This window comes from Arvicanthis niloticus, chromosome 10 (genome assembly GCF_011762505.2).
Source record: "Arvicanthis niloticus isolate mArvNil1 chromosome 10, mArvNil1.pat.X, whole genome shotgun sequence".
Taxonomy (NCBI): Eukaryota; Metazoa; Chordata; class Mammalia; order Rodentia; family Muridae; genus Arvicanthis; species Arvicanthis niloticus.
The window spans coordinates 52,839,314-52,854,421 of record NC_047667.1 but is presented as its reverse complement, the minus strand read 5'-3'; the positions used below and the strand labels follow the sequence as shown (position 1 = coordinate 52,854,421).

At 36.9% G+C, this 15,108-nt stretch overlaps 1 protein-coding gene across 1 annotated transcript in view; it reads left to right on the top strand.

Annotated features, from left to right (window-relative positions):
• Mael (maelstrom spermatogenic transposon silencer) overlaps positions 1 to 14,868 on the top strand; it is a 26,875-nt gene extending 12,007 nt beyond the window's left edge. The window contains exons 6-12 of the mRNA XM_034513519.2: positions 354 to 478; positions 1,208 to 1,262; positions 1,372 to 1,513; positions 10,709 to 10,771; positions 11,839 to 11,971; positions 13,896 to 13,971; positions 14,517 to 14,868. Of these exons, the coding sequence (XP_034369410.1) occupies positions 354 to 478; positions 1,208 to 1,262; positions 1,372 to 1,513; positions 10,709 to 10,771; positions 11,839 to 11,971; positions 13,896 to 13,971; positions 14,517 to 14,704 (782 nt within the window). The 3' untranslated portion in view covers positions 14,705 to 14,868. The remainder of the gene's footprint in view (positions 1 to 353; positions 479 to 1,207; positions 1,263 to 1,371; positions 1,514 to 10,708; positions 10,772 to 11,838; positions 11,972 to 13,895; positions 13,972 to 14,516) is intronic.
• The last annotated feature ends 240 nt before the right edge of the window (positions 14,869 to 15,108 follow it).

Below are 15,108 nucleotides of genomic sequence, written 5' to 3'. Positions count from 1 at the left end.
AACAAAAAATTCTTGAAAGGCATCATGGGAACAATGCAAACACTGTAGACTTGGTCATTAAGAAACATGGATTCAAGGAATGACTCCATTGTTGGTCATTTCTGGGAGTCTCTGTGGTCTCTTATGCATGCATGCATGTATGTATGTATGTATGTATGTATTCCCACCTTCTAGAGCAACCGTAAGATTGTTGTTGAAAGTGTATAAAGTATCTAATGAGAACCAGGCTTGGCACAAATGCTTGCATGTGAATTACCCACTGCTTTCCACCTGTAATGCTATTCCCACACTTACCTGATAGCACTTGTCTTCCTTAGCTCAGTGTTGACCTTCCACCTGTTTATTTCCCTCAGGTGATTCCAGTCACAAGATTCCTATTTCAAACTTTGAATTCGGGCATGACCAAGCAACTGTGTTACAAAACCTCTACAAATTTATTCATCCAAACCCAGGGAACTGGCCACCTATTTACTGCAAGGTAATATCCAGTAAGAAGTTCTTTTAGGATTACTCTTTTAGACACCAGAAGATTTTAAAAGGTACTAAAAGAATTTCAGTTTTCTGTTAGCTGTATGTTTTAAAACATACTAAATTAATTTCTGTGAAATTAGTATAGCCTTTAAGTTCCTAAATTTTGGAAGCTTCAAAAGCTGGGTATAATATTTTTTTGAAATTCCTTTTGAAATACCTGCCATATCTTTTTTTGTTTAACAAATGGATACTACATTCTGTATACATAGAAGATTACATGCCACACAAGATTGCTTTCTATTCAAAGCTTTCTTTGTCACGTGCTTTTACTCCTTTTGCGATATTTAGAAAAGACTTTGCTTTATCTAAATTTTCTAGGATAGTGGTCAAGAACTGAGGCCTAAACTTGCTGCACATTTTATTGTATCATATGATCTGAACATTGAGTTCTTGATTGTCCTACTCTAAGTCTCATTTGACTTTTCATAAACTGTATTAACATATAGTAGATGTTACTGTGTGTGTGGATATATGTGTGTGTGGATATATATATGTATATATATATATATATATATATATATATATATATATATAGCCAGTTAGTAATAGAGTTTTCTAATATATGCTATTTCTTAATAGTTTTCAGTTAGTGTCTGTCCTACACACACCTTAATTTGAAAGGACTGTTAAAGTAATCCAAAACAGATGAAAAATAACAATGATTTTCCTTCTTCAGTCTGATGATAGAGCCAGAGTCAACTGGTGTTTGAAGCGTATGGAGCGGGCATCAGGTAAGTGGAATCGGGCTCACTGCAGGAAGTGCAATACATACTTTGTTTTGACATATGTGTTCTGAATGCCCAAATTCACTAATTGTATTTTTCTATTCACTAATGGAAGAAATAAGGCAAGATCTAGAACTTCTCACTGTAGAGGACCTTGTAGTGGGAATCTACCAGCAAAAATTCCTCAAGGAGCCCTCTAAGACCTGGGTTCGAAGCCTCCTAGATGTGGCCATGTGGGACTATTCTAGCAACACGAGGTATTGATAATGATTTTGTAATTTGCTAATGTACATTCTGAGAAAATAAGCTTTGACTAGGTTTTAGGTTTTGTGGTTTTGTTTTCCTCTTGTGAAGTACTTTTTAGTTAAATCTGGTAAACGTCTAAAACTATTTTTATGTGTATGAGTGTTTGCCTGTGCACACACCAAATGGGTTCCTGATAATCCTGGAGGCCAGACAAAGGTGTTAGAGCCTCTTCTGCTGGGACCCAAACCCAGGGCTTCCCGAGGTCTTTACCACTGAGCCAGCTCTCCAGCGAGGAAAACTTATTTTTAGATGCTGTTTTTAATATTAGCATACAATAATTGATGGAAAGATAACATTGCTGTTTTATGCTAAAAACAAAAAATACTGCCAAATAACCTGACTAGTTTTTATCAGTTAGAACTTCTCTACTAATGAAAGAATGCTTTTAGATTTATTTTTGACTTTAGTTTTATTAAATTGTTTTCATCATATATACAATATATACAAAGATAACATAAGTAAATTTGCAAAAATGTTTGTTTTATTTTGAAATAATCCTAGATTTACTAAAAAGTTAAAAGATCAATAAAAAATAAACACAGTACTCTCTTGGTTTCTTTAATTAACATATTAACATTTTCATAATGATTTGTCTCTAAATACACATTTTTTCTAAGCCACTTGAGAGTAAAGTCAGTCTGCTTCTTTGTATCTAAGTATGCCAATATGCCCTAAGAATTAACATTTCTCTTATAGTAGCATGATTACCAAAGTCAGAATATTACCACAAAAAAAAATGCTACATCTTCTTCTTATGTCACACTTGTACATAGGCCAGTTTGTCCCATTCCTGATTGACAACTTAGTCAGTTGCCTTCGATCTGTTGAAGTCCCCTTTGATCAGTCACTTTCATGTACCTATCTCATAATGGGTTGACATGAGCTCAGCTAGAGTGCTACCTAGATAACTATAAGGCAGGAGGTTCAATCTCCAGAAAAAAAAGTAATTTAAAGTATTTTTGCAGACTAATGAAATTCCTTAAATTGTCAGATACTAGTTCTGGCATCCAGTGATGATTTAGTTGGAAATCCCATGCTTGTGAAGTACTGGTTTTTCATTGTCTCTTCAGTATTTCTTAGTTACAATTCTGTAATAAGAGCTTTTCTTCAATTTTTACTTTCTTATGTGAGTATAGGCTTGTGATCTGTTGTTATTCAGTGAGGTCTATACTCTGTCAGAGCTTGTTTTTAAGCTCTGATAGCATACGTGGCCGGAAGAGGTTCCTTCAGGCAGTGGGCTCTCTGTCATTTCACAGCATCTGGCCACTTGAGTGCTTTCTAGTACATTCCAGCTTCATCTTTCATTGCTCCATTCATCCCGGGGATTAGTGGTTTGTCTGCTAGACAAACCTTTCAGTGGCAGATGGCGCTGAGAATGAGAAATCTGTTGAGTGTGTATGTCTTACTGTTTTTGAGTCTTGGGATGCACTGACAGAAGTTTCAATGTTAGTGGAACCATGACAGTTCAGAACTCATTTCTGGGTTGACTTTAGTCTGAGGATAGATTCACAGGAATTTTCTCAGTTACTTGGGTTGTTTCTTTCACTCCTTTACAATAGTACTTGTTTATATCCTGTGCTGGTTCTACCTCCATTGTGTTGGTTTAACTAGCCTTTGGATGTATAAAGCACTAGCGTATTTCTAACAATGCACGTTAAAAAGTGTCACTCATTTAACTGAGAATCCTACAAAGGTTTGGAAGTTGACTTGGGGAGAAGTGACTCTTTATAATGTTGACTTGTGTGGTGTTTCTCACACGGGTTTGTATGTCTAATATGGTACATTGATGAGGGAGAGTTCTTTTGTCAGTTTTATTTCTTTGATGGAAACTGGTTTAATTAAGCTTCATAATTCTAACAGTATATTTTTGGTAATTTGTATTTTGGGGGGGAACTGGTATAGTAATTATTTGTTTTTTTATAATAGTATATAATCAATTTTACAAACTGTCCTGTGAACACATGAGAATATTCTGTTCTCTTTGGGGTTGTAGGATTCGAATCTATCCACAAGATCTACACTGTTAGCTAGACAGTTTTCTATTATTGTAATTAACACTTAAGATTTTTAGCCCATATAAAGAAAAGGGATGGTTTCGATTTTGAAGGCTCAAGTCTATGATCAGTTGGCTCTTTTGTGACTGTTCATTCAGTGCCTTTCAGTGGGAGTGTGTGTGGTAAACCAAACTGCACTACTCAACATTGGGAAGTTAAAGAGGAGAGGACTGGTGTTAAATAGTTGTTTTAACAGACACACACTAGCCTCAACTACCTGAAGGCCTCCCATTCGCCCTCCTCCTTTTTAACGTAAGGTCTCACTATGTAAATCATACTGTCCCATACTTGTTTTGTTGAACAGGTTGGCCTTAAACTTGAGATCCACCTGCCTCTGCCTCTGCCTCTGCCTCTGCCTCTGCCTCTGCCTCTGCCTCTGCCTCTGCCTCTGCCTCTGCCTCTGCCTCTGCCTCTGCCTCTGCCTCTGAGTGCTGGAATTAAAAGCGTACACTACCACACCTTATACCTTGCTTCCTATATAAATCTATCACCTCCCAGGAACCACTAAGCTGAGGACCTTTGGTGGCACTTGGGCCTTGGCAGGAACATCTTATCTACAGTGACTGCTTGTTCTTGCTCACTATGGTCATTCTGCCTTGCTGTTCTGAGTGCTGGGAGTAAGCACATGTGGTACCTCATCTGCAGATTTTCTTAATCTTCAGTTAACTCTGTCTTCTTGATATAGCATCTATTGGAATTAGTGTTTTACTATGTGTCCATTAAGCTGTTTGCTTTTGAAAGGTGTCCATACATAAAAAAGTTCAGTGAATCTTGGTGTATAATAAGTTGAAGGGAAACTCAAAAGGTATATCCTAGTTTGTTTTTATTTTGTTGTTGTTGTTGGTTGTTTTGGGTTTTTTTTTTTTTTTTGGCATGGTTAAGATTTCCACAGTCACACTTTGTGTCCATGAATTCCTAAGAAAATATAACTCCATTGTGTTGTATATTCTTTTTACAAAGCTTATAATTTTCTTAGCTTTAACTGTTTGGATGTTTTAGCTTAGAGACTTTAAAGACTTTACTTTTTTGCCATCCTTCATATTTGTAGCTCCTCTTGGTTTGTTGTTAAAGGTTCATTTTATGAGCTGTCTAAAAAACCATTTCAGTGTGCAAAAAATGGCATCTGTTTTTGGAGCTTTTTCTCAGGTAGAAATTTTTCTTCCACTTTAAATTTGTTAAGGAAATCTGTAATATATGCTACTATAGTTATCTTTCACTTTAGTTACTTTCTCTTTTTACTCTTTTATTCTCGTGGCAGTTTTCTGGTTTCTAGTTTCTCTTTCAAGATGAATCTGTTTCTTTGGGCAGTTTGTAATCTACTTATGATTTTTTTCCTGTTTTGATTTCTGAGTCTAGTCAACTCTGTTTCTCATTTTTAAAATTGTTTATAGTTCTGAATTTTTCTTATTCAGAGTATGTTTTCATGTCCTCACATGCTTGTGTGAGAACATTTAATTCCATGTGGAATGTTAGAATTTTCATGGTTTTTTGGAATTTACAAGTGTTTTCTTATTTTTATGTTCTAATCTCTTTCTGTGGATGAGGCCTGCTACTTCTGTTGTCTCTGGGTAGTTATTTGACAGAATGCAAGTTCAGTTCAAGAGCTCCCTCTTCTGTCAGTGTAGCAACCACCATACAGGGTCACAAATGACTGGTGGACGGTAGCAGATTTTTCATTTGTATTTAGTCATACAGGATCTTAAGTTTATTCCTTGGGCTCCTCATCACCATCATCCAGTGTCTATGGGCTCTCTACACAGGTGCTTTCTTAACAGACAAGGGCTTTCCCAAATCTCTAGGTCAGTTTTTATCTAGAGTGGTCTTCCTATTTGTGGGAATGATTTAAATTTAGTCTCAGGTACTCCTGTTTCCTTTTTCTCTCTTCCTTATATCTTTTTCTGAACTCTCCACAGTTGAGATAAAGACTTTAAATGAAAGACTGATAAATTTCTCCATTGAAATATAAAGCTTTCTCTTTATAATGGGGTTTTTAGTATTCTGTCCTCTATACTGTTAGTGTAGAATCTTGTTTACTGTTTTTGTCATTGTTCTTATTGATCTGTAAAATGTTGTAACTGATGTTCGGATAGGCTCAATACAGTTATGTCAGTTACTGGCCAAAGTATTTCTAAAACTACATCCAGAAGTATTTGGTGTCTATATTTATTTTTAGTATTATCCTCTGTGCCACTTATAATATTGGTAAAATAGCACTTTGTTTTTAAAAAGATGGCCTGTGTTATCTGGGATTTTTTTTTTCCAAACAGCTAACCTTTGGTGCATATTTCTGTTCTGGCCTTTTCACCTAACCAGAAGAGATCAATAAAAAGTTTTCAGAGACAAATTCTTTTCTAAAATTCTTAAATACTGACCAAAATACAAAACTTTTTTTCAAAAAACTAAATATATTGTATAAGCTAAGACCATGGTAATTATTTCATATACGTTAATGGCAGTTGTATACTATCTTTCTGTGTAAGATGAATTCCAGCATCAGTTACAGTCTTTATAATAGAAGAAATACAGTGTTAAGTTCAGTTAGTAAATACAGGTTCAACAATATTTAAGATAGCTTTACTGTAAGACATTTTGGAGGCCTGTGCTAGAGGGTTGGTTCAGAGAGACTGATGACATTGTACTGAAGCAGCTTAGTGAGGAAGCTGTAGCCATATGCCCATACCTGTTACTGAGCACTTCAGAAGTAGTACAGTTTTGAGGGAGTTTATGGTTAATAAACTATAGAAGCTAGTTATAAGCTGTTAATATAGGTCAAGAAGACTAATTTTAAACACTGCTCTTAAGTACCTACCAAAAGAGTTAGTAGTAAAAGGCTGATAACACATTATCTTAAAGTCTAGGAAAACTGGGTAGGTTTTATATTAATGCAGTTTAGTACTTAAGTAATAAGGTAGTAAGAAGCATACTATTTTAGAGGCTCAAATGTTTAAATTTGAATAACTGTCCTGTTCTAATGTTTCCTGTCAAATTGTCTTTGGGTTAACATACAAAGTCTGTGGCCTGCAGCACAGCTGTTATTTAATCAGCAAATACTGACTCAGGCATAGTGACACATACCTCTAATCCCAGCATTCAGAGTCAGAGGCAGGAGGATTGTTATAAGTGTAAGGCTAACCTAATCTATGTAGGAAATTCAGGCCAGCCAGAACCCCATCAAAACAAAACAAAACTTACTGCACATATTTTCTGCACATAGCGAAATTAAATGTACCCCTGCCTTCCGGAAGCTAACATAGGAAAGATACGTGCAATAAGTAATTTTAAGAAAATTAACATTTTTAGTTGTAATAAATGCTAAAGAAATCAACTTAAAAAGTGTATGGAAAGGGAGACTATAAAATGAATGGTAAAGAAGACTATTGTAATATGAAAGATAAGAGATGAAGCAGAAGAAGATAAAACCAAGAGGGGCTTGTTAGAAATAGTAATTTTACCAAGTAGGAAAGAAAACTGATTAGCTCTCTAAGGTTTCTTACAGATGTATTGAAAGGAGATAAGAAAGTGTGGAGCCTGTAATTATTGGATGAACTGGCAATAAATGACTTGGGACTAGGATGGTGATAGTACAGACAGGAGTAGGTTGTTTTAGATTGGTAAAAAGCAGTAGACCTTGCTTAAAATCTAGGGAGAGAGAATGATAACTGAATGACAAAGCATGGAGAATAAAATTTAAAATATTCTGGGAGCCTGGTGAAGCATCTGATGAGCTCACGGTGTGTAGATGAGATCACTTACAGAGGCTGAGCAGGAAGACTTAGTGCAGAACCTTTATTAATAGGCTCTGTCATTACTATAATAAAGCTTGGCAGAGCTGTGGGTTTGGATATGTCAGCACTTCAGCCTACAGTTGCTATGTTACACAAATTATAGTCATTGTCAGTGTCCATAATGAAGACTGGTAAGGTGAGGAGTGAAGCCATGCTGTATGTGGTAACTTCATAGTCCACCATGAGCTGTTTCTTCACTTTTGTTCCTTGGTTTATCTTTTATTCCTTGGTTTGAGAATGTAAATTCTATGGCCTTTTTCATGCTGCAGGCTTTGTTTGAATGCCTGCCTGGTTCTCCTTAGTTATGTTTATATTTAGAAATGAGGCTTTAAAACCAAGTAAATGATCCATCTTGTTTAGTGGGAACTACCAGCTGGTCAGACTTTACAGAAGGGAGAACCAACAAAGGAGCTTGGTAAGTTGGAGGCAGAATCCTAAATTTAAGAGCAGTCAGCCTATTCCCTTTGCATGGTGTTAGAAAATTGACAGCTCTTTTGAACAGAAATTCAGTCTCCTAACCTGCATCATCCCTTTCTTAGTTTATTTGTCTATATACATATACACTGGAAAGTTCTGGTAGGCAGATCTTCAGGTAGATCTTTCTGGGCTTATTCTGTGGGTCACAAACGCAGTGATTTGAACCACCATTCCTCGTTTATTCCTACAGTGTTGATAAGCTGTCTGTTATAGGGAAGCCTGCTGTACTACTTCTTTGCTGTGGACGTCTAGTTGACTGTGATTTTCAAAAGACTTTGAGGACAAGAAATAAATGTATGCATGTATTTAATTCTCCAGCTTAAAGCCTTGGCAATAGTAGTTTTAAGAGGTGAGGTTTTATATTGTGACACCACTTTAGAATTTCATTCTTAGTTCAATTAAATGAGCTTTTTTATCTAACAAAAATTTTAGCAGATCTTGTATAATACATGAGACACTAGGTTCTGTGAGAAATGTGGGCAAGTGTGATGTAATTCTTAACCTCAGTCTCCTTTCCAATAACAGCAGTGAGATATGTGAAGATACTAGACTCTTACATAAAGGGACTTCTAAGAGACATTAAAAAGCTTTCAAAGAGTGATGTTTGATCAGACTAGAGACAAGTTAACTTCGAATTACTTCATTGTAAGGGTTTTAAACCATGAAATACTTTATGGGGTAAATATTTTGTCTGAATATTTTTGGAAACAATTTCTGTGGGCACTGATATAAGCTGAATAGAAGACATTTCCACTAGAAAGCAGCCTCAGTCACAATTGTGGAATAAGGGTGTACATGGATTGTAAGAGAGGCCAATGAGTGAGTCTCACTAGACCATAAAGCATAAAGAACTGTAGGATGATGTGAGTTCTAACAGTTTTCCTTGGAAGGAAGAGTGTAATTTGAAATAGGGGCAGAAGCAGTCATCAGGACTTTATGAAATAAAAAGTGGTGTAAAGAACTTGATGCTGTGTATATGTGGGTAAGGCAGCATCTGAAGCTTGAAAGATAGATACATTGGTATCAATTTACAGGAGCTAGAGATGGCTCTTCCTCTGGAAGAGCACCAGAGTTCAGATCCCAGAACCCATGTTGGGTGCCTCACACTACCTGTAACTACAATCCCAGAGAGTCTACCCTCTGTGCTCCGCAGGTACCTACACTCCCTTACATAGGTACACAAATAATTAACATAATTTTTTAAAATAACACAAACCAGATCTGACTTCTGACAGCTTTATACAGGGTACTTTTTCTTTTAACTACAAAAGACTCAAGGTTTTAGGAGTTTTGTTATGGTTTAGTGGAAAAAGATTAATAAGTGAGTAAAAACAGATTAAACAGCACCACTTTAAGTAGGGTAACCGGAGATTTAGAAACATTTTGGGGGGTTGAGATTTTAAGTTTTGGTATATTATTTAATACTTGAGTATATTATTTAAGGTTGATCTGTTAATTATGCGTCTGTGTGTGGGTCTGTGCACAAGGGTGATTGTACATTCAGAGGGCCTCTAGAGTTGGAGTTGTAGGCAGTTGTAAGCTGTCTGACATAAGTGCCAGAAGCTGACCTTGTTCTCTGGAAGAGCACCTTGTTCTTAACTCTGAGGCATTTCTCCAGCCCCCTGAATGTATCGCAGATCTGACCTGTAATAGAAAGCATGTATCTGGGTAGGTTCTTGTGACTTGAAATCTAGACAAGGAGCAAAACTAATAACCAAAACTAACAATTACTAATTCTATATGGTTATCTACAAACTTAGTTTAGTTCTTAAATCTTTAATTTAGAGCTTTATCAATCACATTTGTTGACTAGTCTTTGGAAATACAGGGGGAGTTTTTAGATTGATTTTTAGATAGTCTATTGTTAACTCACTTGACACAAATAACTTTTTATAGTTACTGAATAGCATTTTTTATGTTTTTAAATGACGATTCTTGCTAAGCTTTGTATTGTTAGTAATACCGTTCTGAGTCTTAGTAGAAGGTAGGAAAACACAGGTATGTTCCCGTGTTTGTAGTTCTGGATTGAATCATTTGTCTGGCCTTGGTCATTTCCTCTCTAAGGTTTCCTCTTGTCTCTGTTCAAACATCACTTTTTCAAGGCCATTGCTGGTCACTCCCTTCCACACTGTTGCTACTGCTTCCTATCAGTGCCATGGTTCTTGAGAACTGTTTAAGTATGCCTATTTGTCTTTTGATCCTCCGTCACCACTAAAAAGAAAGTGTTTGGAGATAATTTCATTTGGTTCTGTGTCTTTCGTGCCTAGATCTTTGGCGATGTATGCAATCCATGTTTAGTGACTGTGTTAACTTTAGTTACTACTATGCCTCTAGAACCCTCATTTTAAGGTAAAATTTAATTGTATGATTATGTGTAGTTTTCACATTAAGAATTTTCACTGGAGGAAGTAATATACAACTCTTTAATATCTGTATTAATCTTTGAGGACCACTGAGATAGCTGAGTGAGTAAAAGTGCTTGCCCATCAGAGTTCAATCCTGGAAACCCATGTGGCAGAGAAAGAAAACCAACTCTGCAAGTTGCCCTCTGACCTCCATATAAGCATACTCAATCTTGAATAAGCACACTAATCAATAAGCACAAACAATAAGTGTAAAAGGTGGAAGAAATTTTGAGTAACAGTATCAGTTTTTATTAGACTATTTCAGCTACTTGAGTTGGAAATCTAGCATATTAAAAAAACTCTTAAAACAGTTAATTTGGCTTAGCTACTTCAATTAGTGCAGGTTTTCTCCTTGTACTGGGTATGGAATCCAGACACTATCCTTGACCACTTATTAGTATATTAAAGTCCTTTTTCTTGTGTAGGTGCAAGTGGCATGAAGAAAATGATATTCTCTTCTGTGCTTTAGCTGTTTGCAAGAAAATCGCGTAAGTATGGGGAACAGTTCTGTGGGCTCCTTTCTGCATGGTGTGTTGCTCTTGTTTGTCAGCCAGGAGTCTGTTCACCTTCCTTACTGAAGTCTAAGAAAACCAAAGGTTTTTTTTTTTTTTTTTTTTTTTTTTTTTTTTTTTTTTTTTTTAATGTTACTTTTACTGTTCTGTCCACACCACTGCTTACTGAACAATTTGGATGACTCTGCGGAAGTATTGAGGATTTTTTTCCTTCTTGGGCCCCTTAAGGAGAGGCAGTTCCCTGCTAGCATTAAGGATATCACTTTCTTGTGATGGTGCCCTAAAGCTGTAAACCATTGTTCTTGTTACAGAGTGAAAGCACCTAGACAGCTCTGTCCCAGTTTGTTTTCTGGTGGTGTGACAAGCACTATAACCAAAAGTAACTTAAGGGAGGAAAGAATTTCTTCTGGCTTACACTTCTAGGTCTCAGTCCATCATTGAGGGGGTGTCAGGGCGGAAACAGGAGCCATGGAGGAGTGCTGTTTGATGATCAGCTTAACTAGGTTTCTTACCCAGTCTAGGGTTGGTGTTGCCAACTGCATTTAGCTCTCTGGATTGATTAGCAACAAACACAGTGCCCACAGACCTACAACTAGGATTCCTGGATCTAGACATCTTCTCAGGTGACCGCAGGCTATATCACATCGCTGACAACTGGAGCCACTAAGACAAGCCCCAAGTCTCAGGGTGCTCTGGCAGCACCTTTCCCTGCAAATGCTTTTCATCTCTGAGGATTGTGGTTGTTTTATTTCTGCTTCTGCCTTCTGTCTTCGAACATTGGAGAATTCTCCTGATGCTTATTCTCATTCCCATACCCTGTAGGAAACCTGAAATTCTATCTAGTCATTGGAGATTGCTTACCAGTAATAACGTTCATGGTTTGAATGCTGCTTGCTCCTATTTCTTCTCTCTCAATCTCTAGATTTTTCTTCAAATTAGAATAATACCTCTGAGATGCTTTCTTTGTTGGAAAATTTAACCTGAATGCTTTTAGAGTGTACCAAATAAACTTGCTCTAGTGAGGCCTGTCTTTGTTTTAAAAGGTACTGCATCAGTAATTCTCTAGCCACTCTGTTCGGAATCCAGCTCACTGGAGCTCATGTACCACTACAAGACTATGAGGCCAGCAACAGTGTGACACCCAAAATGGTTGTATTGGATGCAGGGCGGTACCAGGTAAGGAAACCTCAGTTGTCACAAAACCTTGGATGTATCTAACTTCCTTGGTGGAAAATCTGGTTTTCTTTTCTTTCTTCTGGTTTGATTCTAAGCAGTTTCTCTCTTGTCATTTTCAAGTGAAGATATATTTTCCTATCTTGTTGTCAAGGTGTAGTGTATTCAATTTTTTTAAACTTCTTCAGAAGTTCCTGAAATTCCCAAGTTTTGAAATTCATGCCAGGCAGACAGCAGCACCTGGTAACTCAACTGGGGAATCAGTAGGCACTTTAGTTGGGACTCCTCATTGGAGTGACATTGAACCAAGGGAGCAAGTAGTTTTCCAATAAAAACAAAAATTGTTTTCACATTCTACTAAGTAATCCAGCTCCCTGTTGTTTCAGTTTCTTACTCTCCTCCCATGTCATACCACGTTAAGTCCATACTCCTGTGATTATATCCTGTACCCAGGATCATCTGCTGGTCCCAGTCTCAGAATGGCCACTTCTGACTTCCACAATCTTCCTCGAGCAGCCCAGTGCCAGCAGTTCTTTGACCTACAGCTCCTCTACCTTATACTCCTTACAGAGCTGCTGCATTAAACAACCCCAGGGCACCATTTGCCCTGTTCAGATTTTCTTTTTACCACCTTAGTTTTAGTCTGTTTTCTACTGCTCTGTCTAAACTCCATTAATCCTCATGTCTTCATCATACTTGGTTGACAGACTAATCCTCATTAAATCTAATTCTTTACCTACTCTATTCCATATAGTTGTAAATTGAAATGAATCTAGAATGAACTACTATGCTGCCCAGTATGATAGTCAATAACTATAATCCCAGCCACTCTGGAGGCTAGGGCAAAAAGATGACAAGTTCAGGGCCAGGCTGGGATGCATAGCAACTTTAAGGGCAGTCTAGGCAGCTGAGCTGAGACGATGTGGTCTCAGACTTAATGAGGGATAGGATGGACTTGCATGGTATGTACAAGTCTCTGGGCTTAGTCATTACACATATGCACACGCGCGTGCACGCACACGCACACATGAGTGTGCAGGGAAAGTGAAAGAAAGGGAAGGGAAACTTCCATACTACCATAATGACTAATCTTCCTAGACTTTGTTTATCATCAGCTTCATCAACTCATTGGCATTACCTGGCTGTCATCATTTTTCTACTCTAATCTCTTCCAACTTCTGTCACCTTCCCCAGACCCTTGCAGTAATTAATATTGATATTTCTACTTCTCCAGGAAAGCAGAAGCAGTCACAGAAAGATTTTTCTATATTCCTACAACTTCACCCACCCATCTGCTTCTACTGTATTCTCTGCTTTTACTTATGTTAATGAACAAATGTTCTCTATTTCTATTTAAAATTTATATATTGGCTCTTGTTCTTTCACTGACCAAAGACATGACTTCTGGATTTTACTTTCTTGAATCTTCAGGGCTCTCTCTATTCTGAATTATTCTTTTTTTACATTTCTGTCTCTGTTTCTCTCTGTTTGTCTCTGTGTATATGTATGTATGGGGGAGGAGGATCTGTGTATAGGCATGCAAAGGTCAGAGAACCCGTTAGGAGTTGTTTTTCTCCTCCTACCATGTAGGTTCCAAGAGCAAACTCGGGTCATCAAGTTTGTCACAAGCACCTTTGCCCATTTTGCCAGCCCTGTTCACTCATATTAAAAAAATATATGCCATAATCTAGTATTATTTTAAAAATAAACTCTTAAACCTATGACTCTGTGGTCCCCAGAGTCCATCCTGTCCCTCACAGAAAACATGAATAAAGATTGTGGAAATACTTATGTTTGCATTTTTAGTAATCTGGAATTAAAGTAGGCCATCCAATAATTGTTTAAGGGTAAACACTTTTTTTTTTTTTTTTTTTTTTTTTTTTTTTTTTTTTTTTTTTTTTTTTGGTATTTTCTGGTTCTCTTACAGAAGCTAAGAGTTGAGAGTCCAGGATTCTGTCATTTCAACTCTTACAATCAGGAACAAAGATCAAACACATCTACTGGTGAGTACCTTTAGTTTGTAAGAATGGGTTATGCCTTAAACTTTACAGAGATCCCAGGATGTTTCTGGGTGGCCATAAGGATATAAGGAGCTTGTTGAATTGAGTGTTTTGTCTGAAACAACAGTTAAAAAACCACTTTGAATGTGTGTAATTTTTTTGTCCCTAATGGAATGTAGCATTGCTCAGATTTCTGAGCAGGACATTTCTAAGAAACCCTGTTTTTCTTGTAGGTACTACAGTTTGCTAGTTTCAATGTGATACATGTCTTCTGGGGAGATGAGAAATTTCAAAAGCCAGTTAAATGACATTATGTCCAGTGGTACCTAAAGAACTTGGGGTTTCTTGCCTTAAAAACAAGAGAAACATTTTTCTTCACCCACTTACTTGCCTTTTGCTCATGATCTTTTCATTGTGGCTTAGTAAGAGTCCTACAGTGGTATGTATGCCACTTCATACATACATAACCTCCAGTTAACTAAAGTGCCTCATTATAATACATATGTAAAAATCACCATGTCTGTTTTATTATCTTTTCACTGCCTTAGGTTATTATCCATCTGGGGTGAAAATTTCGGGCCCTAACAGCAATGTTCGAGGAAGAGGGATTACCCGCTTACTAGAGAGCATCTCAGGCTCTTCCAACAACATCCACAGATTCTCCAGCTGTGAGACCTCACTCTCACCATACGTGCCCCAAAAAGATGGGTACAAATCTTTCTCCTCCTTATCGTAATGATGGTACTTTGTGCAATTTCTGGAAAAAAAACAAGCCCAACTTCCTTTCTGACTACAGTCATATTAACAAACATCACATCAATAGTAAATGTCACTCCTAAAAACTACTTAATTTGTAATGAAACTATTTCATAGATTAAAAGTAATTGTGGTTGGAGAAGATCTTGGCACTCTTGCTTGTTGTGTTTTGTTTGTTTTCTTTATTTTCTTCAAAGACTTAATACTTTCTAGTGGTATTATGGGTGTTTCCTTGTGGCAATTTCAAAGCATTTGAAAATATACCATTCTTTCCTGTATCTGTTACAAGAGACTTTAAAAATAATACCAACTTCCCATATGAAGTAGAAACATTATACTGAGGCCTATGGACTATTTACATTGCAAATAATTAAGAAAAGAAGC